The sequence below is a fragment of the Rhamphochromis sp. 'chilingali' genome (assembly GCF_963969265.1).
Source record: "Rhamphochromis sp. 'chilingali' genome assembly, chromosome: 9".
Classification (NCBI taxonomy): Eukaryota; Metazoa; Chordata; class Actinopteri; order Cichliformes; family Cichlidae; genus Rhamphochromis; species Rhamphochromis sp. 'chilingali'.
Window position 1 is genome coordinate 14,466,050 of NC_137936.1, and position 16,076 is coordinate 14,482,125.

Below are 16,076 nucleotides of genomic sequence, written 5' to 3' on the forward strand. Positions count from 1 at the left end.
TTGGTCTCATTTTGAGAGATTTGTCTCTATAAGACCTTGGCTGCATGCAGCGGGGCTAGGGGAGGGTCTGTGCTGACGGACGTGGGTTACTGACCTGGTAGCCTGGCTGCCCCGGGCTGGGTCTGGGATGGGCGTGGGGTTGTGGGGGTGCTCCGTCTCCAGGCTGGGGCCCTGGCTGGGCCTCGGGGGCTTGGGTCCTGGTTGGTGTGTTGCCGGGGTTGTGGACGGGTGGGTGTATGGGGGCCCAGCCCTGGCACAGGGTGGCGCCAGTGCATTGAGCCAAAGGTAAAGGTGTGTCACCAGGGTGCAGGGGAGGCATCCCCCCCCCCCCCCCCCCGTCCCCCCCGTCCCCTTCTGGCTGCCTGTGCCTCAATTTTATCTCACAACTTAGACATTCACATTACTCACACTCTCATAACACATACATATAGGATCTTGGGGGTGGGCACGCTACACGGACTCCAAATTACCATCAGGGTGTACACCTCACCCCTGGCGTCGTTGCCCACCTCTCAATTTTAAATACACGTAGACATTGAGGGCTATCAGGGGAGCGATGCGCTTACCTGCTGCTCTCTGGCAGGTAGCTCCATGCCCTCCTGGGTTTTAAATGCACCTTAGAACACACATGCATCAACACTATATATGAGCAGGCGGAGGGAGGTTTGGAGTCTTCTCTCACCCCCATTCTCTGAGGAGTTGGCCGTCCGACTGGGGTCTGGAATGTGGGGCCTCCCTGCTGCTGCTGAGTCGGGGCAGTCTGCATCTCCCCACCGCAAGGAAAAGGGTAACACCACCTGGGTCTGGGTGCAGTTTCCCCCTCCAGGGGCAAGGGTACCTAGACCTGGGGAGTGTGATTGTGTGTACAGTGTCTCTTTATGTCTGTCTCCACTTTGGGTGAGTGTTGAGTATTTGCATATGAGAGCATGAGGGTGGGAATGGATGTTGGTATATGTGTGTGCCTGTTTGTCTGCGTCCATATCTCAGGTTGGGTATCAGGCGCCACCTCTCTGCCACATCTCAGGCCCTCCAAGGTTTGGAGGCCTATCTCCCCCCACCACTTCCCCTGCCAGTGGTGGACTCCCTCAGACATCGGTGCGTTGGTGAGTCGTTGTGTCTGGGGATGGGCGTCCAGGTACACACCGGTTTACTCCTTGGTGGCTGCTTATCGGGGCCTGGAGCCTGGGGCTCGCTCGGGCCACTTCGGGGGTGGGGTGCCCTCGGCCTCTCGGCCTGGGGCTCGGTCACTCTGGCACAGCTGGCTGCCGGCGGAGCTCACGGGCGCGTCACTGCAACCCCCCCCCCCCGGCTTCTGCTCCGCGGCTGCCCTCATCTGGGACTCTCCTCAGCTCTTTCTGGGACAGTGGCGCGGCTGCCCCTCTGTTGGTCTTCCTTGGTCTCTTGTGTTCTGGGGGCCTCTGGATGTCTGGAGTTTTGATCTCCTCCATACCTGCTTCATGCCCTGGAGGACGGGGCTGTGGCTCCCCACACCCTCTAGCAGATCATTACATGTAGGAGCCTTTTAAAAACAAGCGTGTTCATGCTCACAGGCGTACACACGGGTGCTCACACACACAAACTACACCCTTTTTGGCTCCTACCTCAAAGCACACTGTGCACTGTCGATCTTACGTGCTGCACAACAATGTTTAATATTTAGTATTTACTGTTATATTCACATAGATCATCATGATGTTGTTTATTCTATTGCTCTAGTCTTCTTCTGTTTGTTTTCTTTTTTCTTTCTCAACAGGTGATCCAGGAAAAGAAAAAGAGAGAAAAAAAAAGGACACAAAGACAAAGGTGATGAAGCAGATTTTCATTGTCTTTTCTTTCTGTCTCTTTTCTCCTTTTTCCCCCTCTCCTTCTGTTAACTTTCTTCTGAACTTTTCTTCTTGTTTTTCTTTCCCGTTCCTGAGTCCAGTCTGGCCTGATTACAATAACTTAGAATAAAAATAACTAATAAAGATCAAATAAACTATGAAAAAATAAATATATATATACGACCTTGGGCAGTTGACAGGTAAGTGAAACCAGTCCATAAGATCTAATCCTGATGTGTCGCATTACATAATAGATCTGCCATTTGGGTATTTAGTTATGGACTACATTGGCTTGCTGTCTCCCTCAAAGTCTGGTAACTTGTGCCAGGCTATCACTGTCAAGCAACTTAATCTTTGCATTTCATTGCAACCAAATCAGTGGTAAAAACATTACCATCCACAAACCTAAGGTGCTCTAGAGCGCTTCCATCAAACAGTTGTTTCTTTGCCGCTCAGATGAGGGTAAGCGCCAACAACAGGTTTCATTGATCACAGTTTTTTTTCTAATACCTTATCACACCTCATTGAGCACTATATAGATGTTAGAGATGCTCAACACATCAAGCAACGCTTTTACTGTGTTTTCCCTGATAAGAGAGAACAGCTGGAGAAAGCGATACAACACATGCTAGACAACAGAACAGAAAACTCCAAATCCATCTGGATATCTCTCAGTTTACTAGTTTAAAAAAAAAATCCACATTTAGACAGATTTCAGAAAGCTAAACACTGTTACAAAAGCAGATGTGTTTCCGTTGCCATTCATGGACAATTGCATTGACCACGTTGGTTTAGCCAAATTTGTGAGTAAATTTAAGGATGCTGGCAGGTCCCTCTGTTTCCTAGAGCCGAGCCGCTCTAATAACATTAACCAGTCTCACTTCCTACAAGGTGATGCCTTTTGGTTTGCGCGTAATATCCCAGCAACATTCCAGTGGCTTATGAACCATGTGGTGACTATTCTCTCTGATTGTACTGCGTAACTTGATATGGTCATATGATTAACGGAAAAACATCTGCAGGCAGCACGTGTATTGACTGTGAATTTGGCCAAATGTGAGTTTTCTATTGCTACAGTTACCGGTCTGGGATAAGTTGTTTGTCTAGTGGTAGCAAACGTCCTCAAAGACAGAACTTAGCATGATGGGGTATTGCAGAAGCTTTTTAAAAGCTTCTCTGCAGCAGTTGCAAATCGCATTGACCCTCAATGACCTCTTGAGTTCAAAAGTTAAGGTTTTTGAAAATGTCAAAGCTCTCTTGCATTCCTCACCTATACTGGCAGCTGATATGACATGTTTTTGACTTTTTTTTTCCTTTTCAATATGTTTCAGTTGAAATATTTGATTCTGAGATGTGTATCTTGGATCTGTCAGAGTGTATACTGACTGTAATCCCCTTACTTTTTGTGTTCCCTCCAGCCCTGCTGTACTTGTGATTCTGTGATTAATTTTCCCAAATTGATACACATGTCAAGGCCACATGTGAATTTTTAAAGGCTGGAACACAGAACTCCCAGCTGTGTAAGAAAGTGTTTCCAACATCTCTTATTTTCTTCTGCTAATGAAGTTTAAGGCAGCCCCTACAATCAAAATGTAAAACACCTGGATGATGTAGGAAACACAGTAAACAAACAAGCAAATAAATAAATGAATGCTTTATTTACTGGATAAAAAGGTGGAGTTCTAGATTATCAAAAATACCTGAATTTCATTCATCACAGCTAAAGCATAAACTTCTTGGAGGTTGTGTTAGAACAGTTAACCCAGAGCGTTCTCACTCCCGAGGCGTAACATGTGGACGTTTTGTCATGTCCCGCGGCGTTCCTGAGGAACGCGAAAGGAGACCTTCGGCGTTCTTATGGTACGCGGCGGGTTATGGCTGGAATCCAGTGCAATGACGCTCCCGCGGTAGTAGACGTTCCAGACCTGTATTCCAGCCCTAAACCTAACCTTATCCCTAGCCCTGACCATAACCTTATTCCTGACCTTAACCAGGACTTTAATGATGTTAAATAGCGTGTTTCTAAGCGATTTGAAGAAAAAGAGCGAACATGTGTAGGTTCAGTCCAGACGGTTCTCATATTTCCTCTTTTTCCGAGGTCGTCATTTAGGAACGTGGTGGGTAGCCGAAAACGTAATATGGTGACGATTTGTCACCTAGCGTAAAATGTTACGCTTTGGGAGTGAGAACGGGTTGGTTAACCACACAACCAGCCATATTGTGGCATGTGGGAACAGTTTGTTGTAATCTCCTGCCTTGGAACACAGTTTGTTGTTGAGTTTAAGGGAATTGTGTTTACTGTGCCTGTTATAGTTATGCAGCTGTTATAGTTGTGTTACTGCCAACACTACAGTGCTCTTTTATGGTTTGCAAGTGTTGTTGAAAAGAGATGTTGCACCATCGGTGAAGCTTTTGCAGGGTTAATGACCACCTTGGAACTGCAGTGTTAAAGTGCACATGAAACACTTTATGTATTAAGGCTAATTTACAACACGGAGCAACTCTAAAAAAGAATGCAGCTTAAATCTAGCTTCAGTGTTAACTCTATGATGATTTTTTTAGAGTAGGGTTCTATGGTATAAATTAGCATTAACACATGAACTGCTTAATGCCACCTTAAATGCAGGGGTTATCGTGACACCTGAAGCTCGGGTGTTTCTGTGAGTTCTTACCTTAGTAACTCCTAACCTCACCACAATATTCTTAGTCTGAACATTCATGCCCCAAATGCTCCAGAGGACATGAAAACTACAAACATGGCAGAAAAGTCTAAATCTGTCACCCCAAATTGTAGCTGTGACACTTACTGCTGTGTCTAGACACCTGCCAATCAAAACAGCCATGTCCCTAACAATATCATCCATGTGGAGGGTTAGAAAAGCCAGCCAGCCTATGATGGGAGAAATTAGACTTAAACTGTTTTCATAGAAGTGTGTAAAATATGCCTTTTAAAGCTATAAATGTAGACATTTTAACATAGGAGTCTATAGGCACTGATTCGGTTTTGCTGTTAGCTTCAGGTGCAGTTTTCTGGCATTTCCTCAATACCTTTATTTTTCAGCTGGTTTCGGAGGCTGTTGCTTAACTGGGAGGGTGTAGGGGGATTGGTAATATTCAAAATATCAATTTCAAGCAATCAGAGTTTTATGAAAAACACTGAAAAATGTTCACAGGTCAAATTAGTTTACAACTGTGGACAGCAATGGACTTATTTTTCAATATGTGCGAGTCAACCTCGGTTAAACAAAATCTGCACAAACGGAAAGGGAGAAGGGGTTTGATGTATAAAAACAAAAGCTGGACAAAAGCTGGCAATTTTGAAAAACAAAACAAAACAAAAAAAACAACCCCAGAGTGTGTATTGTGCTAAAATGCATTCTGGAGAAAATAAATGATACATTGCCATGACTTAATAACTCTTCTCTGTGGAAATTCCAGAGAATTCTGAGAAGACTTGAAGGGGAAAAAATGAAAATTTGTCTCACCGTGCTGACTGACCTGCTGTTATGTATTTTTTTCAACCTACAATCTTTGTTTAGATTGGCAAAGGTTATCTTCTGAGGAAATCTCACAAACATTATCAGATGATGACAACATATTTCCCCAAATGTTTTATCTGCTGGAACATGTTTTTCTCAGCCAATTGGCTTACAACCCTGTTTAAAAGATGATTAGATGAAGCTGCCATGGTCTCTGTTACCTGCTCAACTTCTTTGTTATATATATGCTGCCTGAAGCTGTATTAATTTTTCTCTCTTTTTTAAATGTTTTTGAAACTTTTTAAATACGATAGCTCGTAGTGCACTCGGTAACCTGCTGTTGTTTTCCAGTAAACTATGCTGATCATTGCAAAATCACTACAGCACTTTACTATTCGTTCAGCCTACTTGACATAGGGTGTGTAATGAATCACTGAAGAAGTATAGTAGTTCCTCTGTTTGTGTGTATGTGTGTGCGTGCGCGTGTGTGTTTTTGTAGCAGGCGCTCACTATTGGTCTTAGCTAAGCTCTCTCTCTCCCTCTCTCCCTCTCTCTCTCTCCCTCTCCAGGGGAGGGTCACGTCACACCCACTACCAGACTGTCAAACACAACGAGGACTACAAATAGGGCAGAGAGCAACAGAGACACACATAAAATTCCTCTCTCAGCTGAAGACTGCCTGAATACACAGTTTGGTCAACAAGCACAGAAATAGTCATGGCTCAAGGTAAGTTGTATGGTGCCTCCTTACTAATTTTATGGTGATGTTATCTTTTGCACGAAGAGGTCTTTAATACGTAGAATTTGATAGAAATAGTTAAGACCTTACTCAGTATAAAAAAAAAATCAATATTGTTACATGTGTTGTTTTGAGTCATTCATTCGGGTCAGCATGGATGTTCATTATTATCCCACTATGTCTATGTTAATGTGACTGTGATGTTTAGTTACAGAGTTTTGTAGAGAAGTGCATGTTTAGGAGGTGAAACTTTCACTCTTAACCTGCAGGCACGGTGCCAAAGATTTCCACTGCTGTCTGAAGTCATCACTATTCACTTCAGCACCGTACTGCTGTATATAGCGATGTCACATTTTCATCAAGGATCTGAAGATCTAAAAAAATGTTTCACCTTTATATTTGAGAAGATGATTGCCTTCTAAGGTCCCTAACACTTAATAATAGCAGCTGAGAGCAGCTGGTGCTTCCATTACTTAACCAGTGCTTTCTTTATAGGCTCACAGAGGACCAAGAAAGAATTCGGATGGTGCTGCTAAGAAATTCATAACTCCACAAACAGCACGTCATTTCTGTTTAATAGGAATCCCCAATAATTCAAAAACATAAAAAGTTGCCCACCTGTGTGTGAAGTCAAACACCGCAACATACCAAAAATATCTGTGGAGGGCAGCTGGACACTTTAATAGCAGCCTAACCGTCTGCCAGCGCACCTCCGAACAAATTGTAGTTGGTCATGCTTACACTAACTTCTTATAAATAAGCAACATTTGTTTTCCATATGCTGAATGTGCACAGAGCATTTATTTAAATCTGAATGAACTTTTGAAGGAGAACCTCAGTCAACCTGGGTGTCTCCTTGAAGACTGAAAAGTTCAGAGTGTTTTTCCCTGTTTATTTCTCCAGGATTTTAAACAGTGTCGACTGTACCAGCTCATGCACACTTGTCCCCAGCTAGACTTTGTGTAATTTTCCTTATGAGGCTCATAGTGGCCTCAGTGATGCTAACCATGATCCACACATCACCGGGGGGGGGGGGGGGGGGGGGGGGGGGGGGCGACTGTGGTGTGTGGCTCATGGTTGGTAGACTGGAAGTGGAGAGTGGGTGTGTTCAGTATGTAAACGTTAGAAAAAGAGGGAGGGTCGGAGCTTAGGAATTTTGGCCCGTTCAGTTTAAAATGGAGTGCTGTCCTTATAATTTACGCAACCCTGCAGGATAAACTGCAACCCAGTTACATGCATTCAGTTTGTCTTCACACCACACATGCATACCATATGACATACCAAAGCTGCTCCGCTTTAAATGAAACATTATGTTCAATTACGGGAGCAAATCAAAATACTTGCCTTTTGTACTATCAATGTAGCCGCAACAAGCCTCCAGAGCCCTGCAGAGAGGATGATGTCAGTTCCCCACTGCACCATTAGCCTGTTGTCTCTAAAGGTTTAAGGTGACAGACATCCATGTGTTATTAATCTAAGTAATTGTTTTCACATTGTGTAAGCTGAGGGCATGTTTTATTGGACTTCCTTGTCTCCAGATGGCTCCTATATAACTTGACATAATAATTGTGCTTCAGTGCAATGCTTACATTTTTTTTTCAAATATGTGTTGATTGGTTTGGGATCATGAACAGACTAAACAGAAAAGCCCTCATTATGCTCTGACTACACTCTCCAGCTGTGTCAGAATACACTGCACTAACGTGTCTTCAGTTAAGACCGGACTAAGTTCAAGATCAGTAAAACATCAGAGCCATGCCAAATACTGAGGAATGAGCCCCTATGGATTTCATGTAAAACCGCAGGAACTTTTTCTAGTCGAGCCTTTGTTTACTTAAGTCTCTCCTAGCCTTGTGACTACCACCTCATGTCTGTTTCAAGCATTAAGTTTGCAAGGAATAATACATAGGGAGAGGCTAACATGACATGTCACAGTGCAGATGACCAGTGGTTACACAGCAGCAAGAGAATCTCTGAGTCATCATATAGGTGGGCCTTTAATCAAAGGGTGGGATTCTTTAAGTTACAAAGGACACTGGAGCGTGAAGGGAGTGACTGTCTGGGTTTAGCTTCTGGTAAATTAATACAGGAAGATCTGTCAGATAATATCATCCTTGAATGTTGGAAAAGACAGAGCATCCTACAGTCTGCAGTTTAATTTCAAAGTGAAGTCATCACAAGCAGAAGGAACAAACAAAGCAGTTGTTTTATGTTTTTTAGATTATGTGCCACATCCACAGCTGCGACACAGGAAATCCAGACCTTGTTAACTGCACTTTTTCAGTTAACTGATCATTTTTTAAAAAGTATTTGTTGGACACTTTTGATTTTATTAGAGTTCCCGATGTCCTACACAGCAAATAGGTTTCATAAAGCTTCCACTTTTTTGCGACATTGCATCATGTGCTCCATATGCATAGAGGTATATTTTTTCCTATCATTATAAGAAACAAGGCCATGACTAATGAACTTCACAAATCTAAATGATTATTCTGGACTAAAAATCCAACTTTTTAGGTCAGCATTGAGAGAAATTACTAGGTAAGAGATGTTTTTAGAAGTAAAAATTGTAAGTATGGATATGTCAGTATTGTTTAATATAAATAGCATTTACACTGTATAATTTCTGTCAGTAGTTGTGTAGTAGCTGTGTGTGTACTCAGCTAAATGTGCTGCAGACAGTGTTTGATTATTGTAAATATATTATATGCAGATACTCTTTTACTCTTTGTGTTTTTTTTCTTGATCTGCATTTTTATAAAGAATAATAGAAACTCTCATTACCAAATGGTTCTTTATAGACTATACTGCATATTTTAAATACTACTTAAATACTTTCTTTTTTTATTCACGTTTTTTTCCCTCCCTCTCTCCATTTTAGCTCTGGACATCGATCGCTGGAACTTGGAGTGCGAGTTCAACAACACTGACCATCGCACCGATCTCAATGGCATTGATCGTCTCATTGTGAGGAGAGGCCAGCCTTTCTCAATCAGCCTGTACCTTCGCTCTGGAAGCTACCAGCCAGGAGTCAGCTCACTTGATTTTGTTGCAGAAACAGGTACTGCTCCTGATTCTTGTATTATAATATTTATATCATATACATGTGTTCTTTTATGAAGTTTATATGGTCTGTATCAAAACAATTGGAAAATTGAATGAATAAAACTTTCCCTACACAATAGGAATAGGAAAAGCATTGTGTCCTCTCATTCAGGAAGTTAGCAGCAACTTGAAACCATTTATTACCATGTGTTTATGCTGTCACTATTTTCATTGTTGCCTATTCAAGAATGAGAAGGGAAAGAAACAAAGTTTATGGAAAGGGAAGTCATGTTCCCGTCTTCAGCGATCAGCAATAGTGCAACACCCTTTTCACACTGGGCTCAGTTACAGTAGCTGAAAGATGTTTCCATTTCTATCCTCTATGACCTTAGTTGTTATTCTTTGCAGCCCTAGAAACTATATCTTAAATTTTTTGCAGTACAAACAGTGAAAGCTCTCTGTCTCTTGTCCTCTTCTAATATTTGGATAAGTCTCTTATGAAGAGCACGATAAGTCAACTTGTTGCAGACCATCGAATGAAACTCTTTAAACAGGAAATGTTGCTCGCCAAGAGGAAAGCGTGTGTATAATCACAGATAATGATATCAGCCTTTGAAAGTCGAATGTGCTTTAATGGATAAGAGCGGCACCGTTCACCCCCCCCAGTGTGTGAGCCCAAAGCTTGCCCTTGCTTTAGCTGGCTGAGTGGGAGATGTCAAAGAGTTGGCTCTGTGGATTAAAGTGAACACAAATGATTTTAAATTCGTTTAACACAGCAGAATTTAGGAATGAATTACTAATCTATTATGATATCCACAAATCAGAAGACATACTGTAAGTTTACATTCCCTAGCTACGACTGTTTCACTAGGATCTCTGCCTCTTCTTTCAGACTCAGACTTCTAACTATATTTGGGGTTTCATGCAGGTCCTCAACCCTCTGAACAGTATGGCACCAGGGCCTCTTTTGGTCTGTCTGCCAGCATTGACACTTCCGGCTGGAGTGCTGCTGTCACCAGTCCACCCGGAGACATGGTGGCCCTGTCAATCTGCTCTGCACCAGATGCACCTATAGGCCGCTACACCCTGACCCTGGGGCACTCTGCGAGGATCGAGTTCATCCTGCTCTTTAATCCCTGGTGTCCAGGTGGGTAAACAGAAGCTGTCGCACAAGGGGCTCTTGTTAAGACTCACTTTGATGATCCTGTTTATTGCAGGAACTTTTCAGTTGCACGAGTGAAGAGACCATTTAAGGGAACGGTTGCATAGTCAAACAACTATGTTGTGATTTTTAAGCAATAGTTCAGCCTTGAGCTGAATATTCCTTTGTTGGAATAGTTTTGAAGCACTGGATTGAAAGTGAATGAAAGAGAAAGATTGAAAAAGAGGATTATAGACAGAAGACAGCTGTAACATGTCAGCTACTTCACTTGTGTTTACTTTTGAGCTGAGCTAGCACTAACCTTTCCAGCAGCAGCCTGTAGTCTTTCCTTTGGTACATAATAGTATTTTACACTCTTGTGTTTTCAATAGGCAGTTTCCAATAGTTAAAGACCAGCAGTACATCATTTACACCCTAGTTAGGACATGTATTAAGGCATGTATTAATGTTTGTAATGTCTCTTGGCAACAGGTGATGCAGTATACATGGACAACAAGGAGAATTTGGCAGAGTATGTCTTAGCTCAGGATGGGATCATCTTTCGAGGAGCCTACAAACATCCCATACCTACTCCCTGGAATTTTGGACAGGTGCCAGCAACAACACTGACACAATCAGCCTGCCTACATTATCCACATAATCAGTTATATAAGTTCACACAGTGCCAGAGCGGTGAGGGAGTGAACCGCACTCATTCTGATAACAGAAAAATACATCTAGATCTGGATACATAAAGAGGGTGGACAGCATGATAAAGTAGTATTTTCTTTAGTAGGATCCTGAGAGCCAGAAGATAATGTTTTCCTATTCTGATTTTTTAAGCACTCCCTTTCTACAATTCAGTTTCCAGAGGACAGTTTCCCTTCTTCCCTTATTAGAGAAATTAGGATCATTTGTTACTTTGATGGACTGTCTAATCTTAAAGAGTCTCTCCTAACCTATTGAACTGGCTGTAACTGGGACATGGTACATTCAGATGCTAGGGTATTCGGATCATGCCATGAACACAGATATTTCAGCCCAGTTTCAATAGAGTTGATTTCTAGTGAAAATACTCCTATTTCCCCGACTAGATATTGTAATGAAAAACTTCAGAGCCCTAACAAGCTTTTTTGCGCCTCGGACCGGTTTGTGTCCGACAATATATATTGTTGTGTTACAACAAAATAAAACCAGTGGAGGTACCAAAAAGAAGAAGATTTATTCATAACACAGGGGAAAAGACCCAGGGAAACTGAGTTAACAATAAAACTGATAAAAAAAAAAACAACCCAATAAAAACCCTGAAAATCATGTTTGTACTTGCTCGGCCAACTCCTTTGAGCTTTCACTTTACTGTTATAATATCAGCCTCTTTCACCTGGCAACTCATCCCCAGACAGCTATACGTCTGACTCCCCTTCTACAAATGAGAGCTGGAAGTCCTGCTGTGCACTACAAAGACACTGAATAAAAGTTTTGTTTTGAAAGTGCTAAAATTACTGTAAATTTCTGAGCTCTTGGTAAAATAAAGACAAGAATGTAATAATGAAGAACCAATTTTTAACAAAAGAATAATAATATCAGATCACTTAACCTCCCTTGTGGCAATAAAATGCAGCATCAATAGAAAGCCCAGGATGTCCTCTTTACACTGCAGTAGGCCTGAGATACAACACATATACTTTGGTTGATGTATAGGTCTCAAACTTGCATCCCTCACATAGGGCAAGAATGAATTGTTGAGTGTTAGGAGGTTAATGGATGGTGCGTTCCATCAGTTTTTCCATGACGTGACTCTTCAAAAGCTGGTATCTCTTCCTCTGAATTTTTACCTTCCTGCTTTAATGCCTGAATATCCTCCACATCATGCCCTGCCAGAAATCAGTCTGTTTCCCCTTTAAAATTCTGAGTGAAGTCCCTTTAGTCCTCTGCTTCCTGAAGTATGGACATAGGTTGAATTTGAAGGCAGTAAGCCCTGCTGTCCACTACAAAGTATACTTTAAATCACTGTAAATGTGATTTTTAGCAGCAGAAGCACAATATCTGCAAAAATAAAGGATAACCTCCCTTGTTATAAAATGTGGAAGCCTTAATTCCCCGTCATTCTGAATGAAAACAGTATTGTATATGAATGATTGGGTATGCTCAAAGTTTTGACTTGCATTGTATTTCAGATTTGTTGTATTTATTTATTTTTATAAAGCATGTGCCTGCCATGACATGCCTAGTTTTGTTATTTTTCCGCTCACACTTAATCTGCAGTTATGTGTCTTATGTTGCGGTACAGTTTGAAAGTGGAATCCTGGATGTCTGTCTGAGGATTCTCGATATGAATCCTAAATATCTGAAAAATCCTGGCAAGGACTGCTCAGGGAGAAGAAATCCCATTTACGTGTCCAGAGTGCTGAGTGCTATGGTTTGTCCTTTTGACTTCTCGATATTCTTTCATTTTGAGAGAGTATTGTTTCTCTTTGTTAATTTTCATAGACACGTTTCTTTTGCCTGGCAGGTGAATTGCAATGATGACAAAGGGGTGTTGCTGGGAAAATGGACAGGTGACTATGAAGGAGGCGTCAGCCCCATGTTATGGAGGGGAAGTGTGGAAATCCTGCGCAACTGGGACACACAAGCCTGTCAGCCTGTTCGCTATGGACAGTGCTGGGTGTTTGCTGCAGTGGCCTGCTCAGGTAAGATAGCACAGAGCCAGGCTTGGTAGCCTATCTCTAAAAACCGCTTGCTTAGACTCAAGCAGACAAAACATTATATCCTACATATAAGCACATATTTATGATATGCATTTTGTTCATCTTTTAAATATGATAATACTTAAGTTATTGTTAAACCTTGTCAGTTTCCAGGGCCCTGGGCATCCCCTGCCGACTTGTAACCAACTATCTGTCTGCACATGACACCAACAGCAACCTGGTGATTGAACGCTATGTCAATGAAAATGGAGAACTCATTCAATCCAAAGAAATGATCTGGTGAGAACTCTTTTAAGTTGACTCACAAATGGTGGGACAGCTCACAGATTCAATTTAAATCACTGACTATCTTGAAATGAGAGAATCCACAGGCTATACTCAGCGTGAATCTGTTGTGTCATGGGGCAAGTGTGAAGACCTGAGTTACTTTGGTTAGGGCAGCTGGGTCTGGAGTAATGAAGAGGTGTGGCAAGGGTGGCCATAATGTTTTTGCATGTGATGCATGGTTGTAATACATATGACCATGCAGTATGTTTCTATTATGCTATCCATTTTATGGTATGCATTGTATCTACAGGAACTATCACTGCTGGGTAGAGAACTGGATGACTAGACCTGACCTTAAACCTGACTTTAATGGTTGGCAGGCCTATGACCCCACGCCTCAGGAGAAGAGTGAAGGTAAGAAAGACTGTCCATCTAAAGCATGTTGTTTTATCAAGTAACGTGCTCACTGTGTCTTTCCCCCCGTTTCCCTCAGGGGTGTACTGCTGTGGCCCCACCCCTGTCAGAGCCATTAAGGAAGGTGAGCTCACGTTCAAGTACGATGCCCCCTTTGTCTTTGCTGAGGTCAATGCTGATGTGATCACATTCATGAAGAAGAAGGATGGCAGCACATCGAAAGTTTCTTCCAATGCACTCGTTGGCCAAAAGATCAGCACCAAGAGTGTGGGCAGTGATGCCAGAGAGGACATCACTCATCTCTACAAATACCCTGAAGGTAGATCAAACTTTTAGCACTCCAGCTGAATCAAATAAGTTCTTTCTCTTTTGAAAAAAATAGATATTTACCCAAGATGTACTATTTAAACACTTGTTTGCAATGCAAAGAGGGATTTACCATGCACGCCTCATCCAACATGGTCTCACATGTTTGCATTCATTGTACTTTTGCCCAGTTTTTCACACACCGTAAGTGTGCGTGGAAATCATTCCCTCATACCTGTAGGTAAAACCAGGGTCACTTTCTAGCTACATTCCTGAATTGCTTATCAGTGTTTGCATTCCCCCTATTGTACATAAAGTCAACTCAGAACACCCTTAGGCTCATTTACTCCTACACACACTTTATCACTTTGGTTCAAATATACTGTAGAAATTGATTATACAGCATGGCAAGGCATATGGGCCGAGGCTTCTGTTATTTAAGCCATGATGTCGCTTCAATACTCACAGGATCTGCTGAAGAGCGGGAGGCTTTTAAGAAAGCTGACCATCAAAACAAGCTGCTCCAGCAGCAACAGAATCAAGGCCTGCACCTCAATATCAAGGTGACATCAGATATGAGGAAGGGCTGTGACTTTGATGTGTTTGCTGTGGTTACTAACAACACACAAAGTGAGAAGAAGTGCCGCCTGTTGTTTGGATCCTGCGCGCTGTCCTATAATGGGTTTATGGGAGGGAACTGCGGCTTCAAAGATCTACTCAATGTTGAGCTTTCCCCTGGAGGAGGTAAGTAAGCTCACCGCTGATAGAGAACGTTAGTACAGACTTTTCTTTTCACTGTAAGTTTAAAATATAATGTCTACGTCCTTCCAGAGAGGAAAGTTCCACTAAGGCTGAACTACTCCAAATACGGTGGTCAGATCACTGAGGACAACCTAATCCGTCTGGCAGCTCTGCTGCTGGACTATACCACTGGAGATACAACACTGGCAGTGAGAAATGTTGTACTGGACAACCCTGAAATCAAAGTCAGGGTGAGTAGCAAGATATGTGACAAAATACAAACTTTTGGGGTCTTTAAAACCCAGAAGTGACCTGAACAAATATAACCAATGTCATGCATGATTGTTATGAGATAAGCAGCATTATGAGCTTCATCTGAGAGTGATCATAATTTTTGGCCTGTTTCTGAACAGATCCTGGGAGAACCAAAGGAGAATCGGAAGCTGGCTGCAGAGATCACCCTTCAAAACCCTCTGCCAGAGAGACTGGAGAACTGCTGCTTCAGCATCGAAGGGGCCAACCTGACAGGGGGAGGCATCATTACTGAGAGGTCATTAAGCCATTAAGATATTTGTCTTTTTTCAAGACAACCTTTTAAAAATTATTACTGTCTGTAATGGAAATGTTACTTCCCAATTTGAATTATGAGATTTGTGTCATATTGTTTCACGTTTTGCTGCCAAGTCTCCGTTCAGCACCCGAATGTCTGGCTGAATGTGCTGCTGTTTAGTCAGGACAGGAGGTCACTGGAGCAGGCAGGAGAGAAAATAAATTACCAAACGGATTCCTTATGATTGCTCAACAGAAGAAGATAGGAGGAGTATCTCCTCATTGAGTGTTTGAACAGTGTCCAATAATTTACTTTACATAAATCCAGCTTTGTGTTTCTGACTCCATGACTGATGAGCAATGTGCCTGCTATTTTTCTTTTACCACGACTATGTTTAGCCAAACTCTTCAGAGCAATTCAAACACTTCAACTCCAACTGCACCATTGCCATAAATAGTCACAAGTATCATGGTTTGTTTGACAGCAGGAATTATTGAAATGTCTATGCAATCACAGGACTGTGATATAAACCTTCTGGTGTTGCCTCAAAAGTAATATTTAAACTTTTTTCCTGCAGGCTGGGACCAGTGGGACCTGGTGAAGATGCCAAGGTGAAAATCTACTTCACACCCACCCATTCTGGACTGAGAAAGCTGGTGGTTGACTTCGACAGTAACAAGCTGTGTCATGTCAAGGGCTACAGAAACGTGATTATTGGAAAATAAAGCCTTTCAATGTCCGTAATCCATTAAATGGAATTATTCTTACTCTTTTTTTCAGACCAGGCATTTAAAGATTAGACAATGAATCGAGTTTAGTGCCTTTCTGCTCCAGTGCTTTCTTACTGTCTCCTCTCTTGTTTA

General features: G+C 42.2%; 1 protein-coding gene across 1 annotated transcript; it reads left to right on the forward strand.

Moving 5' to 3' along the window:
- Nucleotides 1-5,872: 5,872 nt before the first annotated feature.
- tgm2b (transglutaminase 2b) lies at nucleotides 5,873-16,046 on the forward strand. The gene is made up of 13 exons (XM_080891214.1): nucleotides 5,873-6,029; nucleotides 8,923-9,102; nucleotides 10,015-10,233; nucleotides 10,720-10,838; nucleotides 12,518-12,646; nucleotides 12,740-12,917; nucleotides 13,082-13,214; nucleotides 13,513-13,616; nucleotides 13,696-13,935; nucleotides 14,391-14,666; nucleotides 14,754-14,914; nucleotides 15,077-15,213; nucleotides 15,791-16,046. Exons 1-13 carry the CDS (start codon nucleotides 6,020-6,022, stop codon nucleotides 15,936-15,938), a joined length of 2,034 nt encoding a protein of 677 aa, XP_080747340.1. The 5' UTR covers nucleotides 5,873-6,019; the 3' UTR covers nucleotides 15,939-16,046.
- The last annotated feature ends 30 nt before the right edge of the window (nucleotides 16,047-16,076 follow it).